Genomic DNA, 19,986 nt, shown 5'->3' with positions numbered 1-19,986 from the left:
AAGCAGTACAAAGGCTTGGAGGAGTCAGGGGTAATAGAGGAGCTAAGGGAGAGGGAAGTAAATTGTTGGGAAGGAGACTGGGTGTGAACTTGGAGGATTGTTGGGTATGGGTGGAAAAAGTATGGAACAGGTTTTTTGGGGGGGTGGGGAGGGATTGTTAGAGTGCTTCCCCCATGCAGACCCTGGCTGACCCCTAGTCTTTCCTATTGAGTCAGGCACATCTGCCCCTCTCCCCATATGTTCCTGTACCCCATGTGTCCTTGAACCCCCTGTCCACAAGTATCCCTCCACCCCCACTCAGACACCCACTACCCCTGGCCCCATGTGTCTGTGCCCGCACCCAGCCACCTACGTAGCTCTGCACCCCTCCCCCATCACCGTGTGGCCCTGCACCTCTCTCCCCCCTGTGGCCCTGTGCCTCAACTCCTATTCAACCCCACCCCAGTCTGTCCTCCCCCACTAGCCCTTTCTGAGCCCCTGTCTGACACACACACACACCCGAGCACCCCACGCTGCCTGTCTCCTGACCTGGCTTAACAGGCGATGTGAAGAAGCCAGGCTTTCTCTTCCTTAGCTGGCCCAGAGCTGCTGCTTTCTTTGATCGCCACAGCGCCCTCTCGTGGGCAAAAGGCAGAACTGCAGCAACATTTTGGCAGAAGCTTTTTTCTGTGCAAAAAAATTTAAAATATGCATGTTCATTAATTATGCACACGCGCAGAATTCCCCCAGGAGTAAAAGATAAATGGAGTAACTCTGGGCCTTCACAAAGTTGCTACACTAGGCAAGTAGATGAGCTGCTGTGGCTATCACTTTGGCAAAAATGGAAGGCTCTGCAATATCAGTGCTTCGGTTTGAATCCACCCACCAAGCTGTTTGCCCAGAATTTCTCAGTCATGAATTCTAGAACTAATGTCAGATATTATCTATAATGTACAATCTCATTCAAAAATAAATAGTTTTTGAGCAAGGCCTTTCAGCATCATCAGAGTTATGCTACGTAACTTCCTAAAAACTCAGCTGTTAACAAGGGAAACCTTCAAGCACAAACTTAGTTCCTTTCATTTTCTGCACAGACAGTAAACCTCGTTAACTTATGATAAAACTCCTGAAATCATTCTATTTTTTTACATCAAAAAGCAGCCTCATCAAAATAAGGCTTCATTTGTGTGTATGTTTACCTGCTTTAACCTGGCAAATAAGTTTCTTATTTCTTTTCCTAGTGAATAAATATTTAGTTAGTTTATTATAGGATTGCCTATGAGCGTTGTCTTCGGTCTGAGTTGCAATTTACCCGGGCGAGTGACCGGGAATGACCTGAATACTGTTGTGGTTTTTAGTGTAAGGCACCATCTATCACAAAGGCGAGCTCACCTGGCTGGCAAGATAGACCAGCGTGCCCAAGGGGACTGTCTGTGACCCCAAGTTAAGGCTGTTTTAGTGTCTGAAGAGTTCACACTTGATACTTGACTGGTGAAATCTAAGTATAGAATATATAACCACCAGGAGCCCCGCTGTCTGCCAGCCCCAGGTGCCCGGGGCTCCTGCTCTCTGGGGCTGGGGCTGTCCTAGAAAGATAAGTTTCTAGCTTGCTCGGTTGCAGAGGAAATGTTTAAAATGGGACCTGAGAGCCCCTTAAAGGCTCAGAAACTGAAAGGGAAATAAAGAGAACCCACATGACATTAAAAAACAAAAATTCTCATTATTTTTAAGCCAATCCCATGATTTCCGGGAGTTTTACTCATGATTTCCAGTGGTGAGGGTTGGCAACACTGATAAGGATTATTATTTAGAATTTACATTACATTAGGTTTGAAAAAAACCTCATCGGGACTGGCACCCCTGGGAGCAGCATGACGCCTAGTACCTTCACTGGATTTTACAAACCAAGATACTGGGAGCATATGCTGGGTGGGGAGAAGTCTGTGTAACTCAGGCAGTCATTGATCTACCTGAGACTTTCAATATTACAAAACACAAAATTAAAGAAAAAAGTCTCCCCCACAGACCCACAAGTCTGGAAAACATTAATTCCTCATATTGTCAAAAGCAATCACAGCAGAAAGTAAAACCCCAGCTTTTTAAACAATTCTCCAGTAAAACAAAGAAACTCACATATATAGACTCACAGAACACTACAAGAAACTTTAACTATATTTCATCATAAACAAACCAATGCATTTCAACTACTGTAAAGATCTACTTCAAAGAAGCCATACAACAACACAGTGAAACTCTTTCTATTTTTCTAACCAAAATATTCTCCCCAAAAGAGATACGCCATTCTTGGAAGTACTGCAATATCAGGTTGATGCACAGGATGGACAGGGAAAGCTGCTCTTCTACCTCTCATATCAAATTTCATATACCGTTCTCAAATAAAGGACATAGCAGATATAACTTAGATAATGTTTTTACTTCACGGTCCAAGAGAAACAGACAAGGTTTTCATCTCAGGGCCAAAAGACCAAAAACATCAAGACGATCACAGCATTTGATAGACCGAGGGCTACTAACACTTGGTCTGAGCTCCAAGGAGCTGAGAAGCTGACTGCAGAGCATTACAGGGGATGTCACAAATGCGGGTGACTTGGCAATAAACTGGCTGATGAAATTCAATTTTGAGAAATGCAAAGTCATGCACACTGGAAAAAAATAATCCCACCTACACATACAAAATGATGTGTTCTAAATTAGCTGTTAACCACTCAAGAAAGAGACCTTGGAGTCACCATGGATAATGCTCTGAAAACGTCAGCTCAATGCATAGCAGCAGTCAAAGAGGTTAACAGAATGTTAGTAACTATCAGTAAAGAGATAGGAAAATAAGAGAAACGATCATAATGCCACTATATAATCCTTGGTGCACCCATACCTTGAATACCATGTCCAGTTCTGATGGCCCCATCTGAAAAACAATATAGTAGCAGAGCAGGGGGACAATAATGACGAAGAGCATGGAATGGCTTCCGTATGAGGAAAGACTAAAAACATTAGTTCTGTTCAGTTTAAGAGAAGAGGCAACTACAGAGGGATCTGATAGAGGTCTATAAAATGATGAAAGGTGTAGAAAAAGTGGATAGAGACGTAATATTTTCCCTTTCCCACAATACAAAGAAACAAAACAGAGGGAGAGGGGCCTTCACTCGATTAAATTGACCTGTGGAACTCACTGCCATGGTATGTCCCGATGGCCAAAAGTATAGCTGGGTTCAGAAAAGAACTAGATAAGAAAATTGAGGATAGACTATTAGCCAAGATGGTCAGGGATGCAACACCATGCTTGAGGCAACCCTAAACCTCTGACTACAGAGACTGGGAGGGGGAAGACAGGGGAACACTGCAACTGCCCTGTTCTCTACACTCCCTCTGAAGCTCTGGTATTGGCCACTCTCAGAGATAGGATACTGAGATAGATCAAAAAGAAAAGGAGTACTTGTGGCACCTTAGAGACTAACCAATTTATTTGAGCATAAGCTTTCCTGAGCTACAGCTCACTTCATCGGATGCAGCTCAGGAAAGCTTATGCTCAAATAAATTGGCTAGTCTTTAAGGTGCCACAAGTACTCCTTTTCTTTTTGTGAATACAGACTAACACGGCTGTTATGCTGAAACCTGAGATAGATCAACCATTGGTGTGACCCAGTATGGCAGTTCTGATGTTCCTATGGGAAAACCTGGGGTCAAAGAATTAATTGTGACTTCTGCATAACATCATTTAAGCCAACATGAGGACCCTCTTTTTGCACCATTAAATAACAAAACATGCAGCTGGAGCTAAATTCTGTGCATAGGGCATGGGGATTAATTAATATTCTAAATCCTTAATTTGGAAATGAAACCATGCACAAAGAAAATGACAATTTAAAATAATCTGCAAGTTATGGTTTATATTATACAATTATTGTCTAGACAAGACAGTAATACTAAGCAACCCTGTCCAACCTGAAAGCAAGATAGGTCACAAAACACACCCACCCTTAAAAAGTTACTCAACAGAACCCATCATATACAGAAAGGAAAAATAACACCTCCCTACCATAAATTACAACTGAACAGTTTTACGAATGAAACACAAACTTTCTCGCACGCACAACTTGCTCTGTTTTTTTCACAACATTAGATAGCTTCACCGAAGTGAAGCCTCAAAAAATTAGATAGAAACTCATAAATGTTCCTCTCCACGGAAATCTTTAGTAAAAGGCGAAAGATTTATACGATCTGAAGAGAAACCAGAGTATACTCAACGTTTTGCAGAAGGGCTCCCAGGGCAACAGCAACACTTCACTACCTCACGGTGACTCTCCTGACGGGTGGCTAAACCCCCCGTTTTTACAGCCTGTTGCACGGGCCCGATTAAAGCGCGCGTTTGCTCCTCGGAACCAGGATCCCTGCGAGCAAACCCAGCCCATGGATCAGGGACGCGGCTCAGGGTGCGCAATGCATCACGGGTATGAAAATTAGCATTCCCGGGTACATCGGAGAGGGCGGGGGAGCCCCGGCCTCCGAGCTGCGGCTGCGGCCCCTGGAACGCGGCTCTGGGCGGGGCGCTGGCGCGCGGGCTCCCCGCAGCCCACGAGTTACCCGGAGCCACGCGCGAGACGCCCCCGGGCCGGGAGCCTGCGGGGGCAGGTGCGGTGCAGTCGGGCTCGGGGCGCTGGTCGCTGGTCGCTGCCGTTTGCCCGCGAGAAAGGGCCGGTGCAAGGGCCGCTGAGCCACCCCGGGCGAGCTGGTGGGGCCGGAGCGGCCACTGCCCGGAGTCTGCAGGGGCTCCCGCCCCACTGCTCTGGGACTAGACAAAAAGGTAGAAAAGTTCCCTGCCCTGAAGAGCTTACAGTGAAAGAAGATAAGTGGTATACAAAGTGTGGGGAAAAGGGAAACAAAAATCTCTTCAAAATCCCCGTAAAATCCTCTCCACTCAAGACTCTTCAAACCTGAGCATGAGGTTCATTGATCTCCAGCTAACTGAGGCACTAGATCAGCTTTGCGCTCTATCTCTCTCTTATGTGGTATGTAACAGAAGAGATAAAGACATACATTTTATGTTCAAAGGTCAAGGACCCATGGTGCTGCAGATTTGGGGGGTGTGTGTGTGGCAACCCCCACCCTTCCTTGATGATAAGAGACTGAAATTTCAAATGGGAGGAATTAAATTGGAATTCAAATTGTTGGAATTAAATTCATGTGCATCAGATTGCACCAGAGTTGCTACCTACCTCACTACTTAGCTCTATCTTGGTCTGGGTAATTAACATACTGCTAGAATTTTTTTTTTTGTAAGTGCGTTTTTCCAGGCCAGGGAAAATTTAAGGGGGGTGAGAAGACCACAGCCCCATTCCCTCAATTAAAAAAAAGCAGCACAACCAAAATACAGGATTTCAAACAGTAGCACTAAAGACCATATAGTTAATCCTGCAGGCCATTCCCTTTGAAGTTCCCCAGAGTAAAGGCGAGACATGTGTTTACAGGCATGTCCTCTCCTACAGCTGAGGTCATATATTTTCATACCAGGCTTTCATAATGGGTAACATAATGGGTAACTGGAGGAGAAGGGGAATTATAAAATAACTTTCATATTCAATTTATTTAAAAGCAGCAGATTAGATCCTGATGGAGCAGGGACTGTATAGACAAAAGTAGCAGCCTTTATACATGCAGCACTTGCTCACACACAGCCTAGGAATTTAGCATCTGTGTTACTGAGAGGGAAAAGTCTAAGGGGAGAATTGTACATGATTTTATTATTCCAGTCAGACAGAAAACACCTCTGTGCACCTCATCCTTTTCAGTGTGTTCTCAGAGCTCAGACACAGGAACTGCTGGGGAACTTGAAGAGCATACTCTGTGCTCATGACATGCAACTGAGCACAAAAGGATCCTTGCTTCAGAATTCTCTTATCATTGGTCAAACTGGACAGTCTCTACGTAAAAGAATAAATGGACACAAATCAGATGTCAAGAATTATAACATTCATAAACCAGTCGGAGAACACTTCAATCTCTCTGGTCACGCAATCACAGACATGAAGGTCGCTATCTTAAAACAAAAAAACTTCAAATCCAGACTCCAGCGAGAAACTGCTGAATTGGAATTCATTTGCAAATTGGATACTATTAATTTAGGCTTAAATAGAGACTGGGAGTGGCTAAGTCATTATGCAAGGTAGCCTATTTCCTCTTGTTTTTTCCTACCCCCCCCTCCCCCAGATGTTCTGGTTTAACTTGGATTTAAACTTGGAGAGTGGTCAGTTTGGATGAGCTATTACCAGCAGGAGAGTGAGTTTGTGTGTGTATGGGGGTGGGGTTTTGGAGGGGGGTGAGGGAGTGAGAAAACCTGGATTTGTGCAGGAAATGGCCCAACTTGATTATCATGCACATTGTGTAAAGAGTTGTCACTTTGGATGGGCTATCACCAGCAGGAGAGTGAATTTGTGTGGGGGGGTGGAGGGTGAGAAAACCTGGATTTGTGCTGGAAATGGCCTAACCTGATGATCACTTTAGATAAGCTATTACCAGCAGGACAGTGGGGTGGGAGGAGGTATTGTTTCATATTCTCTGTGTATATATAAAGTCTGCTGCAGTTTCCACAGTATGCATCCGATGAAGTGAGCTGTAGCTCACGAAAGCTCATGCTCAAATAAATTGGTTAGTCTCTAAGGTGCCACAAGTACTCCTTTTCTTTTTATCTCAACAAGGAACTTTCAGATTGGACTGGTTTATCTATACAGGGTATGCATCCTTAGACAGGTATCCCCATGTTAGGAACATCAGCTGAGTATATACTGGGTGTGCTTGTGGCTGCAATAAGCTCTTCTCTGGGCTCCTTAATAACACAAGAACTGTAGTGGGATATCCACTCACCTTTAGCCTCCAGATTATGATAGATTCATTATGAAACAGATGGTTCTGATAAAACTAAAGAATGAGCTGAAGTTTGATTACATCTCTTTCTGCTCACCTGCACAGTCCCGAGTGTCTGCAGAGACAGCTATTCGGCTTTGTGGGGGTGCATGTCAGCAAAGGAATCAGGCCTTTGTGTACTTGGTTCTGATACTTGAGATTGCCATGGCCTAAAGAATCCAACAGAATTTGCACTTGTTCTTGAGTCTCTTCTGACTTGGAATTGGCTAAAAACTCAGCTATTGGTCGCACACCTGTGTATAAGAAGATTCACTTGAGTTGTGTGGTTGGAAAGCCCAAGTGGTTACACATCTGAGGTTAAACAGTAATTTGGTAATTTTATTGAAATCCAAAAAGAATCAAAAACTGTCCCTAATTGAGACAGAGGTGGGGAGTAATCTTCATTCTTGTGAGTTCATCAGTAGCTATTACATTGATTTTAAAATAGAATGGGCCAAATTCTCTCCTGGCATAGAAGGGCAAAGGTCTGCTGGTGTAAATGGAACTACATGCATTTACACCAACAAAGAGTCTGGCCCCATGAGGCAGATGGTGCATACTGAGTATCGCTTCACAGATTCCCTCACGCTCCTCTCACTGCTAAGAAAGTTGTTCACATCTTGAGTATCTGTCACTGATTGTAGTGAGGGGTTCCCTTTCACAATGGCAAAAGCATTTGTTTTTGTCCAGACTTCAAAAACATCTGAAGAGATCTAGCTTTCCCTTTTCTGAAAAATTCCCGATTTTTCAAGCGATGCCCATCACAGACAATGTTAGCTCCAAGGGGGAAAGCTTAGAAAGGGAGCAGTGGGCGAACGCAACAGGTTATCAGGAACCTTAACCATAGCAGTTGCAGAAGGAAGCAGCATGACAGCTGCAATCCATGCAGTACTGCGGAGGGCATTCTGCGCCCAAAACACGGGCCGGGAGGGAACACGGGGGCCCAGCTGCCTTGTGGGCTGTGCAGCCCCCTCTGGGAAGGAAGGCGTCCCCATTTAGGGCCCGCTCTCGCGCAGAGCCTGCTCACGGGGGACTCTCCATTCCCGCAGGCAGAGTTCTCCCAGCGCTAGCAGCCTGACACCCCTCCCCCATCTCGGCGGCTCCCGCGCGACAGGGAGGACTGCGCGCTGCCTCGCCCGCCGCGGGCACTGTGTCGGCGACGCGCGCGCCGGCGCGCGCGCTGCTGAGAGCGGCACGTGGCATCTGTCCCTGGCGCAGCGCGCGCCCACGCACTTCGTACCCTTCTGCCTCGTCCCGGGTTGCCCAATTTCCCGCTTGCTGCGCGCCGGAGGCAGGCGAATGCTGAATGGCTCAGCGCTGCGTCGCTCAGACCAGTTCTTGTCTCGTCATTGGCTTTCCCCAGCCAGGGGCGGAGCACAGGTAGCCGTGGCAACACCTGGCTCACCTTCGGCCTTCCGGCCCCTCCGGCTCACGCGGCCGGAAAACGTAGTTTTACACGCTTGCTGGCGATTGGCTGGGATGGAGCAGTCCGTCATACACCCTTGTCCGATTGGTTCGATGAGCTCAGCGTGGGGCTGGGCTCACGGCGCCGGGCAGCAGCATGGCTGACGGCGGCGTGTGGAGGGTGAGTGAGTGAGTGAGCGAACGGGCGCGCGCGGGCTCGGCTGGGAGTGAGGCGCGCAGCCTGGGGCCCGTCGAGGTCATGACAGGCCGGGCCATCCCCGTCCGTCTCCTAGCGGCCCAGCTGTGCGCGGTGGCCTGCGGCCGGGGTCTCCGGGCGCCTGACCCCCCTCCCTGCGGGCTGCCAAACCGCCCGCCCCAAGCTGCGAGGGGAGGACCATTGCCCCCGTGTGCTGAGGGTGTAATTGACACTCCTGGGATAAGGGGTGGGCCCAGGCTCCCACCGTGAGCCGGTGGCCAAGGCTGAGAGCAGGGCCCAGCACTCTGGCTACTGGCTCAGTTGCTCTGAGCAGTCGGAAAACGCCCTGTTGTGTGTTTCAGGATGAAACTGATCAGGTAGAAGAATATTAGTAGCCAAACTCTAGTCCTTAAAAATTGAGTCTTACCCTGAGCTGTTTATCTTTGGATTACTTGTTCATAATGCAATAGTTCCTGTGGCCCGCCCCCACGAGACAGAGCGTCTTTGTCCCAGCCTCTGTACAGCAAAGTAACAACGACAGTTGCACACTTGGTTCCTGACAGAGGAGTAAAGGAATAACAATTGCACAGTACTTAATCTCAAAACACAATACACTGAGACAGCATGTGGGGAAAATACCCCCATCAAGACAGCTGAAATGAATGGGACAGGTTTGATTTCCCACCGTGACAACATAGACTGGGCATTTTTAAACTCGGAAACATCTTGTTCCTTACTGCTGAGTCCAAATATCATGATTCTTCTCCTGCAAGTGTCTTCTTAATGTATTTTTTTGCTATTTTACCAGCCTCCACGAACATGTGAGGATTATTGGTCTGAATGGAAACACTGTAAGGGCATCCGTAATTTATTCCATAACTATTATACATATGGGGAAGCGCCCTCCTGTGAACAGTGGAAAATAGACTATGGCAATTGCAGAAAGTGGGAAAAAAGCAAAAGTCCAGATGCTAAGGTATGATTAATGCCAAACTGAAGATAGTATTAAGAATGGTTTAAAAAATAAATTGTGCATCATGCATGCACCATGGTCATCAGCATTAACCTTCCCCCACAAAAAATCTACTCAGCCACCCATACCACAATAAAAAAAAGTAGATTTTTCTAATGTATCAATATAAAGTACTTCCACAATTGAGTGGGCAAGCCTGTCACAAGGCTGGTGTAATGTATATTGAACAATAGTTATGTCAGTGATGAGAACAGGCCTTTTCTATGTTTGTGAGGCACTATGTAGATGTTGTTGGATAATTTTCCAATACGTTTAACTCTTGGGTGTGTTTTGTTTCTGGCAGAGGGGACTAACAACTGCAACATTATAAGATTTTACAAATCCTTTAAAAATAACTAAATGTTGAGCCTAAATTGCCTGCCACTGTCCTTTTCAATCCACAACCTTTTCTTCAAAACTGTAGAGGGAAAAATGTCTTGCTTTTTTCACCACGCTAATCCATACAAAATGTTGTCACTAAAATCATCTTCCTCTCCTGTTGTTTTGACTGTATCATCCCTTCTTCAGCTCTCCCCACTAGCTCCCCATTATCTTATTTCACGTTCAAGCTTTGTCATTGCTTTTAAGAGCCAACATCCGTCATTCAGCACAGTATATGGCTCTTACTTTGCCACCTTTCATGTTCTCCGCCTTCTCCCTTCCACTCCATGAACAATGTCAGCCTTAATTTTCCCATTTCCTTCTCCAATGCCTGCCTTTTTATGCTTCTGTCGCCTATGCCCACAACCTCACGCCAGTTCTCTATATTCCTTGCCTCATTCAAATCTCTCCTAGAAACCTCAATTGTGCTGTCTTGCCAATAAAAGGAGAATTTGAAAAAACACAACCCAACTTAATAGAATACCATTGAGGCAGAAATAAATATCATAGTGGTGTTAGTGCTACTATTATTAAAGCTTTGTTTATCAGGATCATTAAGCCTAAATTTTCAAAGTAACACTTGTGTTCCCAACTTGAGACAATAGAGAGGCCTGATTTTAAGAGGGTGGATGTCCAGCACTGTCTGAAAACAAGGCCCTTTGAAAGCATCTCAACACTGAACGCCCCAAAATTGAGGCATTCAAAACCAATAGCTACTTTTGAAAATGTAGGCCTTATGGTTTGGGTTTTTGGCCTAAAAAGTAATGATCTTTTGAAAAGATAATTATTTGTACAGGAATATACACATCCACTCCCAGTCTTTATTCAAGCCTAATTTAATGGTGTTCAGTTTGCAAATTAATTCCAATTCAGCAGTCTCTCATTGGAGTCTTTCTATTCTGGGGACACCATCATAGGGCCTAATCATATCAGCCACACTATCAGAGGCTCGTTCACCTGCACATCTACCAATGTGATATATGCCATCACATGCCAGCAATCCCCCTCTGCCATGTACATTGGTCAAACTGGACAGTCTCTACGTAAAAAAATAAATGTATACAAATCAGACGTCAAGAATTATAACACTCAAAAACCAGTCGGAGAACACTTCAATCTCTCTGGTCACTCGATTAGACCTAAAAGTCGCAATTCTTCAACAAAAAACTTCAAAAATGGACTCCAACGAGAGACTGCTGAATTGGAATTAATTTGCAACCTGGACACCATTAAATTAGGCTTGAATAAAGACTGGGAGTGGATGTGTCATTACACAAAGTAAAACTAATTTCCCCATGTTTATTTTCCCTCTACTGTTCCTCACATGTTCTTGTCAACTGCTGGAAATGGCCCACCTTGATTATCACTACAAAAGGGTTCTGCGGCCCCCTTCCCCCCAGGTAATAGCTCACCTTACCTGATCACTCTTCCTTACAGTATATATGGTAACACCCATTGTTTCACGTTCTCTGTGTATATAAAATCTCCCCACTGTATTTTCTACTGCATGCATCCGATGAAGTGAGCTGTAGCTCACAAAAGCTTTTGTTCAAATAAATTTGTTAGTCTCTAAGGTGCCAAAAGTACTCCCTTTTCTTTTTGAGTTGTTGTGTGAGTAGTTAATGTCTATAATGTGCTTTGAAAACGCAGCACACTGTGTTTGAGTGTTGAGTATCGTATTGTCATGCATTGCAGGAATCCCTATGCAAGAGTGAAAGAGCCCGGATTCTGGAAAAACAAAAGTATGATCCAGTGTGGAAGCTCAGGAAAAGCCCACCAAGGGACTGGTACCTTCCTCTTGGTCAAGATAAACCAAAGTAATAAGACTACCTACCATATTTGGCCCTCATATACCAGATGTGAGGCCCATGCTATTTTTTTGCCATGTGATTCTGAAATAAGACTGTAGCCTCTAAAGGAGAGAGACTTCTCAGCTTATACTTCTGCTCACAGCAGCCACCCACCTCATTAATGCCTATTTTGGGGTACATTTAATGGTGTTTAAGAAACATCTTATTGAGATGTAAATATTTTAAAAGGATAGTTCAGGTGCTCAGTTTGATTCTTGTCTGCTACAGTCTTCTGCCTTTTTCATTCCCTTTACCATCCATCCAGACAAGGACAATGCCTGCTGCTTTGAAACAGCACACATTCATGTAGCCTGGCTGCTCTTGCTAGTAGAGCCGCCCCCCTTCCTTCACATGGGCTAAGTCTGCTGCCATTTTGGTATGCCCAGGACCAGGCTGGCCAGGTGAGGAATTAAAAAACTAAGATATCCCTCTCCATTGGCAATAGAGATTAGAGTAATCAGGACAGCCCAAGCAGCTAGTATTTGGAAAAAACCCAAAACCTAACCAGTTTGTACAGATGCACTATTGTCATCCTTAACAGTGTGCCAGGGGGCAGCAGACAGAAAATAAAGTTGACCTATGCCAGCTGTTTGCCCCTGCAAAATTATTCTCAAGCAGTTTTTGTTCTTAAAATATGTTTGTGAAAGCATTAAAAGTTATCACAAAAATAAAGACTTCAGTGACTTTCAAAGATAAGTCTTATGGCTTTAAGCAAATTAGTTAAAATGGAATGTCTTATCACATTAGCCATGCAGTATAAATAGCTATATTTACTTTGTTGTGATCCATGTCATATCTGTTTTCCCCTTGATTTGTACACAGGCACCTCAGCAAAACCTGAATTGGAGCTAAAGGAGAAATTGGCAGTTATTATCTTTCCACTACAGCAGACTGACATACGATCGCTTTAACAATTTTTCTTCATGGCATAATTATACCCTCAGGAACTATGGTTTGTCCAGAGTGAGGAATTGTTACTCAGGAATAAATGAAAGGGGAAAAATATTCCATAAGTGAAAAATGTCCCTACATGGGACCATGCTTCAGTTTGTGGCATAAAAATACAGTAGAGTAGTACCCTGTTTATCTGGTCTAATTGGGACCAGGGCCAGATCAGATCATCAAAACTCTGAATAAATCACGGAATGGGAAAATGCTATGCCACAGCACCATCTAATGGCTACAGGAGAGATTGCCCGCTTCTGGCCCTGGAGTCACGGTAAATGCAGAGAACTGGCTAAGGGAGGGTTAGATAAACGGGGTTCTAAAGTATTTTGGTTTTATTGTCAAGATGGCCAGTTATAAAAAGAAAGGGAACAAGGACAGGTGGTGTTTATTTTCTTTTGACAGCCACCTGCATAGGGATGTTTGAAAAAGCGAAAGAAATAGTCTAGTCGCATGCCATTGTGTCCTCCTCTCATGCCCTTTAATGCAGCTGCGTGGCACAATCTTCTGATCTCACTGTGTGTACACTTTGGTAATGTCGATGCATTTCCCTTCAGGAGCTTCATAGCCAGGAACCTGTGGTGTGTAAGTAGGCCCCTCCTTCTCAAAGGGAAACAGGTCATCGTCTCGTCTTATTGCTGCTTGGTAAAGTTCTTCTGATTCGAGACGCAATTCCTCTAGTGCCTCCTGCTGAGCTGCCATAAGAGACTTCAGTGTTTCCATCTCTGCCTCATGCTCTTTCTGCTTGTACAGGGCCCACTTCTTCAAGAGCAGGGCTCGCCTTTCACTCTCCTCAAAGGACAGCGGGGAGATATCTCGCACTCTGGCAAACGTGAAAGAACATTTTAACACAGAAGCTGCTGACATCCCAAAGAGCAAGCATCTAACAAAAACTACAGTGAGATACAAAGAGGCAAGTTGGCCCAAACACACAATACTCTGGATTGCCTTTATGTAGGGTCTTTCATGGGAGGATACTACTGCACTATCTAACAGCAAATTCCACTTGCCCATTCATCTGTTTGTTTCTAAACAAACAAGTAAAAGATCATTCATGTTCTCTCTATTGCCACCACAGGGAGAGTGGGGGAGAAGATTTTGTACCTAAGCTGATGCGTTTTGTGGCAATTTTGCAAGATTCCTTTACAAACATTCCTCAATACACCTGAGGTAATTATCTTTTTTAAAGGTAAGAGAACAGGAGCTTAAAGACTTGCCCAAAGTAATTAGAGAGACCAGGTGGGTGAGGTAATACAAGCTTTTGAGCCACAGAGCTTTTCTTCAGATCTGGGAAAGGAACTCCTAGGTCAAAGAAAAATGCAAGGTGAAACAGATTGTTTAGCATAAGTAGTTAGTGCATAATGTATGGGAGCTTAAATTTATTACTCTGCTAGACACTACAAATAATGGATTTATGGCTCATTACAATAATCTGTAACCCACTAACCCAGTGGTTCTCAACCTATTTATCACTGTGGGCCAATGCAGGTTGAGAACCACAGTGCCCCTCCCCCCCAAAGTCCCCTATGCCCAGCGCCCCTCGCCCTGAGACCCCTCCACAGAGCGGGGCCAGAAGTGGGCAGGTGGCACCCACATGCCACAACGCGGGGCTGAGCAGCCTAAAACTTGCTGCAGCATCCCCACAAATTCCTAGTTCAAAGTGCCCCCTCACTGCCCAGAGTGCCTTCTCACCCCACAAATGTGCCCAGAGACCCACTCTCCTTCACCCTGCCCCCCTGTGGCACTCACCAGCCCCCTGCTAGCAGGAGTGCTCCAGCAGGCTGCCAGATGGTGTCTCCTCCTCAGCCAGCTCTGCCCCCTTTCAGACCAGAGTGGCAAATTTTGAATTTTTTTTAGCACGCACTGGGCCTGCAGGCTGCCTGCTACACTAACCCCATATTTTTGTTCTCTGACTGCAGAGGTGTTAATGGGCCACTCTATCTTGAATGGTCCCTTACAAGAGGGGTTCTCACCCTTTTTCTTTCTGAGGCCCACCCAACATGCTATAAAAACTCCATGGCCCACCTGTGGCACAATAAGGAGCTTTCTGCATAAAGAAGCCAGGGCCTTTGTTAGGGGTAACAAGCAGGGCAATGGGCTATTAAACTCTTTGCATTTTGCTGTGACACTGGGAATTCCTTTCCCAGACCTGAAGAACAGTTCTGGGCATCTCAAGCTGTAGCTCACGAAAGCTCATGCTCAAATAAATTGGTTAGTCTCTAAGGTGCCACAAGTACTCCTTTTCTTTTTTCAAAAGCTTGTGTCTCACCACCAGAAGTTGGACCAATAAAAGATATTTCCTCACGCACCTCGTCTCTCATATCTTGGGACCGACACAGCCACAACTAGTACATTGCCAAAAGTCAGTGGCAGAGTAGGTAGGGAGTAGAACCTAGGACTTATAATTCTAAAATTCTTGTTCCAACCAGTAAACAACACTCCCCTTACCAGGTGCCAGAACAGGGATACGAATGAATCTAAAATGGGAACAAAAGTCACACCAAACAAATTACATTGATATGTTTTCCCATGTGCGAAGCAGAACATTCCAAAATCAGAGAGAAGGATCTGCTGCCCCTCCTCTCATGATAGATTGTTGAGCCCTCCAGAAACTCCTCCAAAGTCCATCTCAGCACTTGGAATTGGAGATAAAGTCTTAGACTGATCCCATCTGATTTATCAAAAGATTTTTTAAAAAACTCTGTATCCCACACCCAGAATTACAATTTTTCATTACAAACACAAAACACTGTTTCAAAAGCAATTTGTAGAAGGAGAAACAACTCAAGAAAAAAAATTCTGGAGTTGCAGAAATCACAAATTTCTTGATCCTTTAACTATTTATCTCAAAACTGACTCCCTTGTATCTAGCACAAGGCAGCTTATGGGCAACAGGGTAGTATTAGTAGGTAGAGGGTATTTCACTGTTATTTGCACTTCTTCAGTTCATAATCAACCCCAAAGTAAAAGCTAGCAGTTCTCCATACCTTGAAGCATCCAAAAACTTGAATGGTGTTACAAAATCCTCAATGGGAATCATTTCCAGGGCAGCTTTTTCCAGCTTTTTTATCTTTTTCTTCATACGGTCCTTTTGTGCTTGTTCTCTCCTTGGATCTGCCTTCTTTTTCTTCCGCGGTTCTGCTCTAGCGGAGGAAATTAATTTAAAAATTTTGTATCTGTGTATACCCATGTAATAATACTTTTTGTTTCTATAGTAAACCCATCCTAGAATAAAACGGTGTGTCTAATAGGGAATATTTATCTATACATACTGGGAATTTGAGAAGCATTCTTGCAGCAAATCAATATAAACTGTAATATAGTACATTTTCTTATATCAATCTGTACACAGAAGAATACTTAGCACTTTACAAACATTAACTAATTAGTCCTTACAGCACTTCTGTTATACTTAGAAAATGAAAACCAGCAGGATCTTATTTAGGGGATAAGGCAATATGCTGTGTTTACTGTGAATACAGAAAGAATTATTCAGTTACAGCTATAACATGCTACTCGCTCACACAAGTTCAGCAAGGTGGTTGTTATAGTTACCAACCTTAAAGTTGCTCATGCCAAGTCACTAGCCAAGTGGCCAGGACATGTGGAGCCGAGTCTTGTCAGAAGCGCATCCGATGCTCCTGAAGGGTGATTGCAGAACCAGACTCAAAGTTCCCAGTTTTTAGAGTCTATCTTTATAGGGATTCATCCTCATTCAAATCTATAGGGTTTGCTTTGTCATGCTGTTTTTATATTTGAAGTGATAATCAATCACTGTTCTCACGTTTGAAATTATAGTCAGTCACACAGATGGCACAGCAATGATGGCTTGTTGTTATCTTGGCCTTTGGCCCCCCTATCCTTGGGCAGTTGCGGGGTGGATTCTGGCTTGCCCTCAGGGTAATCCAGTTATTTTACCCAATGCATTCTCATTCTTTGGCCTATTGGTTTTTCCTCTAGATGTAGTGTTATTTATTAGGCTGGCACTTCAATCTTTTATTACTCATTCAAACATACATCCGCAATCATACCTTATTTTACTTAACATATCTCCTACATTTTATTACCTATGCATTCTTTAACATAACTATTCTCAAATCATTGGGGCATGACAGACTCCAATTAATCTATCCATGCCACCTGTTATACACTAAAAAAAAAACAAGCAAAATACGAATGTAAAAGTAAACGAACAACAAATTTTGTTCCTAAGTTCAAAAAAACATTTGTAACATGTTATCTTATCACTTTTAGAACAGACTCTTTGTCTCTGGATGTTTTTCTACAATTAACACAGATCTTGCAAACTAACAGGCCTGCTTCAATTAGCACAAATTCAGCAGGCTGAGACACGTATTTCTTTCTAATAATACAAGCCAAATCCGGGGTCTGTACTGGATCATACTTTCCCCAAAGCATCAATATATTAATTATTACTTTTAATTCAACACTCTGAAGTATTATGCCCATTTTACAGATAGGGAAACCAAGGCAAGTGGATCAGTGACTTGCATAATGCTACAGAATAAGTCAATGGCAGTCAGGTTTAAAACTCTGGTGTTCCTGGTTGGCGTTCAGTCCACCAAGCCAGGCTGCTTCCTTATACTACATACACAATACAGTACAGGCAGACAGGTTTTATATTTGGATGTTGGCTTGAAACAGAAGTCGTACAGTATTTTAGTTACTAACTATGGAGTCATTTTAACCAAGCTGTATTAAGAAAAGGGTGGCATGCAAACCGATACTATACATCTATAAATGTAGAAAAAGTACATTCAAGTATTTTTAGTGCAGCTAGTGCTACATTTCAACTACTGTTCAAAAGGAAAAACTAGAAAGTTGTTCAAACCAGAATATCTCCAAACATTTACACCCTTACGTTACATGCCTTCATAACTGAGGACTTATGAGTAAATACAACTAACCATTAACACTAAAATTTTATTCAGAACACTAGCTACATATATGGGAATTAAACACTAGCTACATATATGGGAGTCTAATAGTTCTACCTGATTTTATATCTATGCCTCATAATGTAGAAATATATATGTGCGCCTATTCATTTGAATAATTTAAATTTTTCCTAACTTCCTGTAAAGAGGATTTGAACATCTGAAAACTATTCTATGAAATACAATATAAATTGTATTTTACCTCATGGGGAGGGACGCCTGAAATGCCAGCATAGAAGTCTGCCAGTGGTTTCCCCGAAAATGAATGGTCCAGGACAGCTGAGAACTAAAGAAAAAAGGAATACAAAGCATGAGAAGAATCAAATTCAATTATGTTAATATATAGCTTTTGTAGACTGCCTTTTATTAATGATTTCATTTGCATAAATACATTATAATGAATAACAGATTTATTTGGGGCATAAGCTTTTGTGGGTAAAAGAAGTGGGTTTTTTATCCACAAAAGCTTATGCCCAAATAAATCTGTTAGTCTTTAAGGTGCCACGGGACTCCTCGTTGTTTTTGTGGATACAGACTAACACAGCTACCCCCTGATATTATAATGAATAATCTTCAGTCCATCCTCAACTGTTTGAGCGAGTAGTGGTGCCTGGCACTAATTCAACTGTAACAAATATGAACCTTTTCAGCCCAATAACAGTCCAAATTTTGCACTGTTTGAAAGTTTGAATCCGCAAGGGGGAAAAATTACTTTAAAAAAAACTCCACAAATTAATTATGTCTCAAATTCAAATGACCATGTATTTGAAAAGTAAAAATAACTGATTCTGTGGACTAGGGAGCATTTGCAGCTTCACTTTTAGGAACGGTGATACAGTTTCTCAGGGTCTATGAAGTCTGCTACAAAAGAAATACAATCTGTCAAAGTCTGAGCCACCAACTTGTCCATGCCCTTTTGCTGGAGCCCGGACTAAGCCTGCTGGTACCACAACGCTTGCATATAATACTCCATCTCAATCCAACTTTTTTGCAAAACTCCATCCCGATGCCAAGGAACATGTATTACATGCTGGGACCTGCTGCTTCCAGGAGGGCAGCACCCACAATTGGCAGTGAGGGTAGCCAGGCAGATCAAGATGGCGCAACACGTGAAAGACCAGGAAATTTCAACAAGGGCCACGCTGGTGGAAGGCACCTATGGCAAAGGACCCCAGAACAGGGCAGGGCACGGGCTGCTGGATCAGAGCATGCCACGCAGGGGCCCAGTGGCTACTACGCCTTTGCATTCCCCATGGGCGTGGCCACTCCGCCCAAGGGGGGAACCGCGTGCGGGGAGCGGCCGGCACCACGTATCACCGGGGGGGCGCGCACGCGCCCGACGTTCCTCGCGCGAGGACAGCGCGTGCAGCGGAAGGGCCCTGCCACGGGCCCGGCAGGAGGTGGGGTCACAGGGGCCACACGCGCCGGCTAAGGGCGGGGGACCCACCGGCGAGCCCCAGGCTAGGCTGTCCCTGGCCCTACCTGAGCAGGGAGCTCCCCGCTCCGCCCCGGACTCCGGGGAGCAGGCGCACCGCCCCGCGGGCTGCCGCCAGCATGGCTTTTGCGGGACGCCTCCGCAGCCGCAGCAGCGCCTCCTCTCAGGTCCCCGCCAGTGTGGTGCGCCCGCAATTGCGGCCGGCTGCAAACCTGCTCCCCGCCGCCCCTGGTTCCGCCTCGCGAGGAATCCGGCCCCGCGCGCGGAGCGGCGTGGGACGCCAGGGACACTCGCGCCTGACTCGCTCAGTGCCCGAGGCGGGCGAGAGGCTTTAGGCAGGGGAAAGAGGCGCTTTGCATTGACCGCAGGGGAAACGACGCGCGAGTCTCATGCGGAACCCCTGGCTCCTGCCAGCCGAGAATCCTCTCAACTCCTCCGGTGACTGGTCCCTGACCCGCCTGCAGCCCTTCACCCCAAACACGTGAACCCTAGAGCCTGGCCAGCCCTTGCAGCCTGGGAGTCGAGAAAGCCTCTTCAACCCAGTCCCGCTGGAGTAATCACCAAATACTTGGCTCCCTATGTGGTGTTTAGATGCTGCTTGTAATTATTAGAACTGGGAGCGCTGGCTGTTGGGAGTCTGAAAGGACAGGAAACGGGAATGAGGGCGGGAGGGGGGAGTTGAGGAGGCTGAGTGAGAGCTACCGAGGGTGCAGCAGCAGCTTGGAAAAGAGGTTTCAACTTTAAAAATAAAGTCCTGTTGAAGTTTGTTAGTACCTTGCCTGGTTGCTAGAACAGTTTGGCAATGAGGATGGCTCTCCTGCCTCTGAACCCACTTGCACCCTTTCTGCAAAGCCCACATGAGCCTCCAATTGATTTTATTGCCTGGATCCATATGTTTGAGATTTATC

General features: G+C 44.9%; 2 protein-coding genes and 1 non-coding gene across 4 annotated transcripts; 1 reads left to right on the top strand and 2 right to left on the bottom strand.

The window, feature by feature from the left end:
- Positions 1–4,122: 4,122 nt before the first annotated feature.
- Positions 4,123–4,238, bottom strand: LOC144275906 (U5 spliceosomal RNA). Its single transcript, XR_013348138.1, has one exon. It is a non-coding gene; the product is annotated as a U5 spliceosomal RNA (small nuclear RNA).
- A 1,480-nt stretch (positions 4,239–5,718) lies between these two features.
- Positions 5,719–19,283, bottom strand: MRPL40 (mitochondrial ribosomal protein L40). Its single transcript, XM_077834859.1, has 7 exons — positions 19,126–19,283; positions 17,846–17,929; positions 15,673–15,828; positions 12,515–13,508; positions 8,925–9,053; positions 6,956–7,151; positions 5,719–5,918 (listed from the first exon to the last, which is right to left on the bottom strand). Exons 1-4 carry the CDS (start codon positions 19,197–19,199, stop codon positions 13,199–13,201), a joined length of 624 nt encoding a protein of 207 aa, XP_077690985.1. The 5' UTR covers positions 19,200–19,283; the 3' UTR covers positions 5,719–5,918; positions 6,956–7,151; positions 8,925–9,053; positions 12,515–13,198.
- Positions 8,120–12,695, top strand: C15H22orf39 (chromosome 15 C22orf39 homolog). Of its 2 annotated transcripts, XM_077834861.1 has the most exons (4): positions 8,120–8,482; positions 9,306–9,473; positions 11,586–11,707; positions 12,563–12,695. In XM_077834861.1, the coding sequence occupies exons 1-4, from the start codon at positions 8,459–8,461 to the stop codon at positions 12,579–12,581; spliced, it is 333 nt and encodes a 110-aa protein (XP_077690987.1). In that variant the 5' UTR covers positions 8,120–8,458; the 3' UTR covers positions 12,582–12,695. The 2 variants fall into 2 exon arrangements, with proteins under 2 accessions (XP_077690987.1, XP_077690988.1); XM_077834862.1 differs by lacking the exon at positions 12,563–12,695 and having other exon boundaries at positions 8,121–8,482; positions 11,586–12,436.
- Positions 19,284–19,986: the final 703 nt, after the last annotated feature.

This window comes from Eretmochelys imbricata, chromosome 15, assembly GCF_965152235.1.
Source record: "Eretmochelys imbricata isolate rEreImb1 chromosome 15, rEreImb1.hap1, whole genome shotgun sequence".
Lineage (NCBI taxonomy): Eukaryota > Metazoa > Chordata > Testudines > Cheloniidae > Eretmochelys > Eretmochelys imbricata.
The sequence above is the reverse complement of the archived record's forward strand: the minus strand, read 5'-3'. Positions and strand labels throughout refer to the sequence as shown.

Coding starts and splice junctions, on each gene's coding strand:
- MRPL40 (XM_077834859.1), bottom strand. CDS start 19,199: ATGCTGGCGGCAGCCCGCGGGGCGGTGCGCCTGCTCCCCGGAGTCCGG. Junction 17,930..19,125: donor GCGGGGAGCTCCCTGCTCAG/GTAGGGCCAGGG, acceptor TTTTTTCTTTAG/TTCTCAGCTGTCCTGGACCA. Junction 15,829..17,845: donor CAGGCGTCCCTCCCCATGAG/GTAAAATACAAT, acceptor TTCCTCCGCTAG/AGCAGAACCGCGGAAGAAAA.
- C15H22orf39 (XM_077834861.1), top strand. CDS start 8,459: ATGGCTGACGGCGGCGTGTGGAGG. Junction 8,483..9,305: donor CTGACGGCGGCGTGTGGAGG/GTGAGTGAGTGA, acceptor CTATTTTACCAG/CCTCCACGAACATGTGAGGA. Junction 9,474..11,585: donor GCAAAAGTCCAGATGCTAAG/GTATGATTAATG, acceptor CATGCATTGCAG/GAATCCCTATGCAAGAGTGA.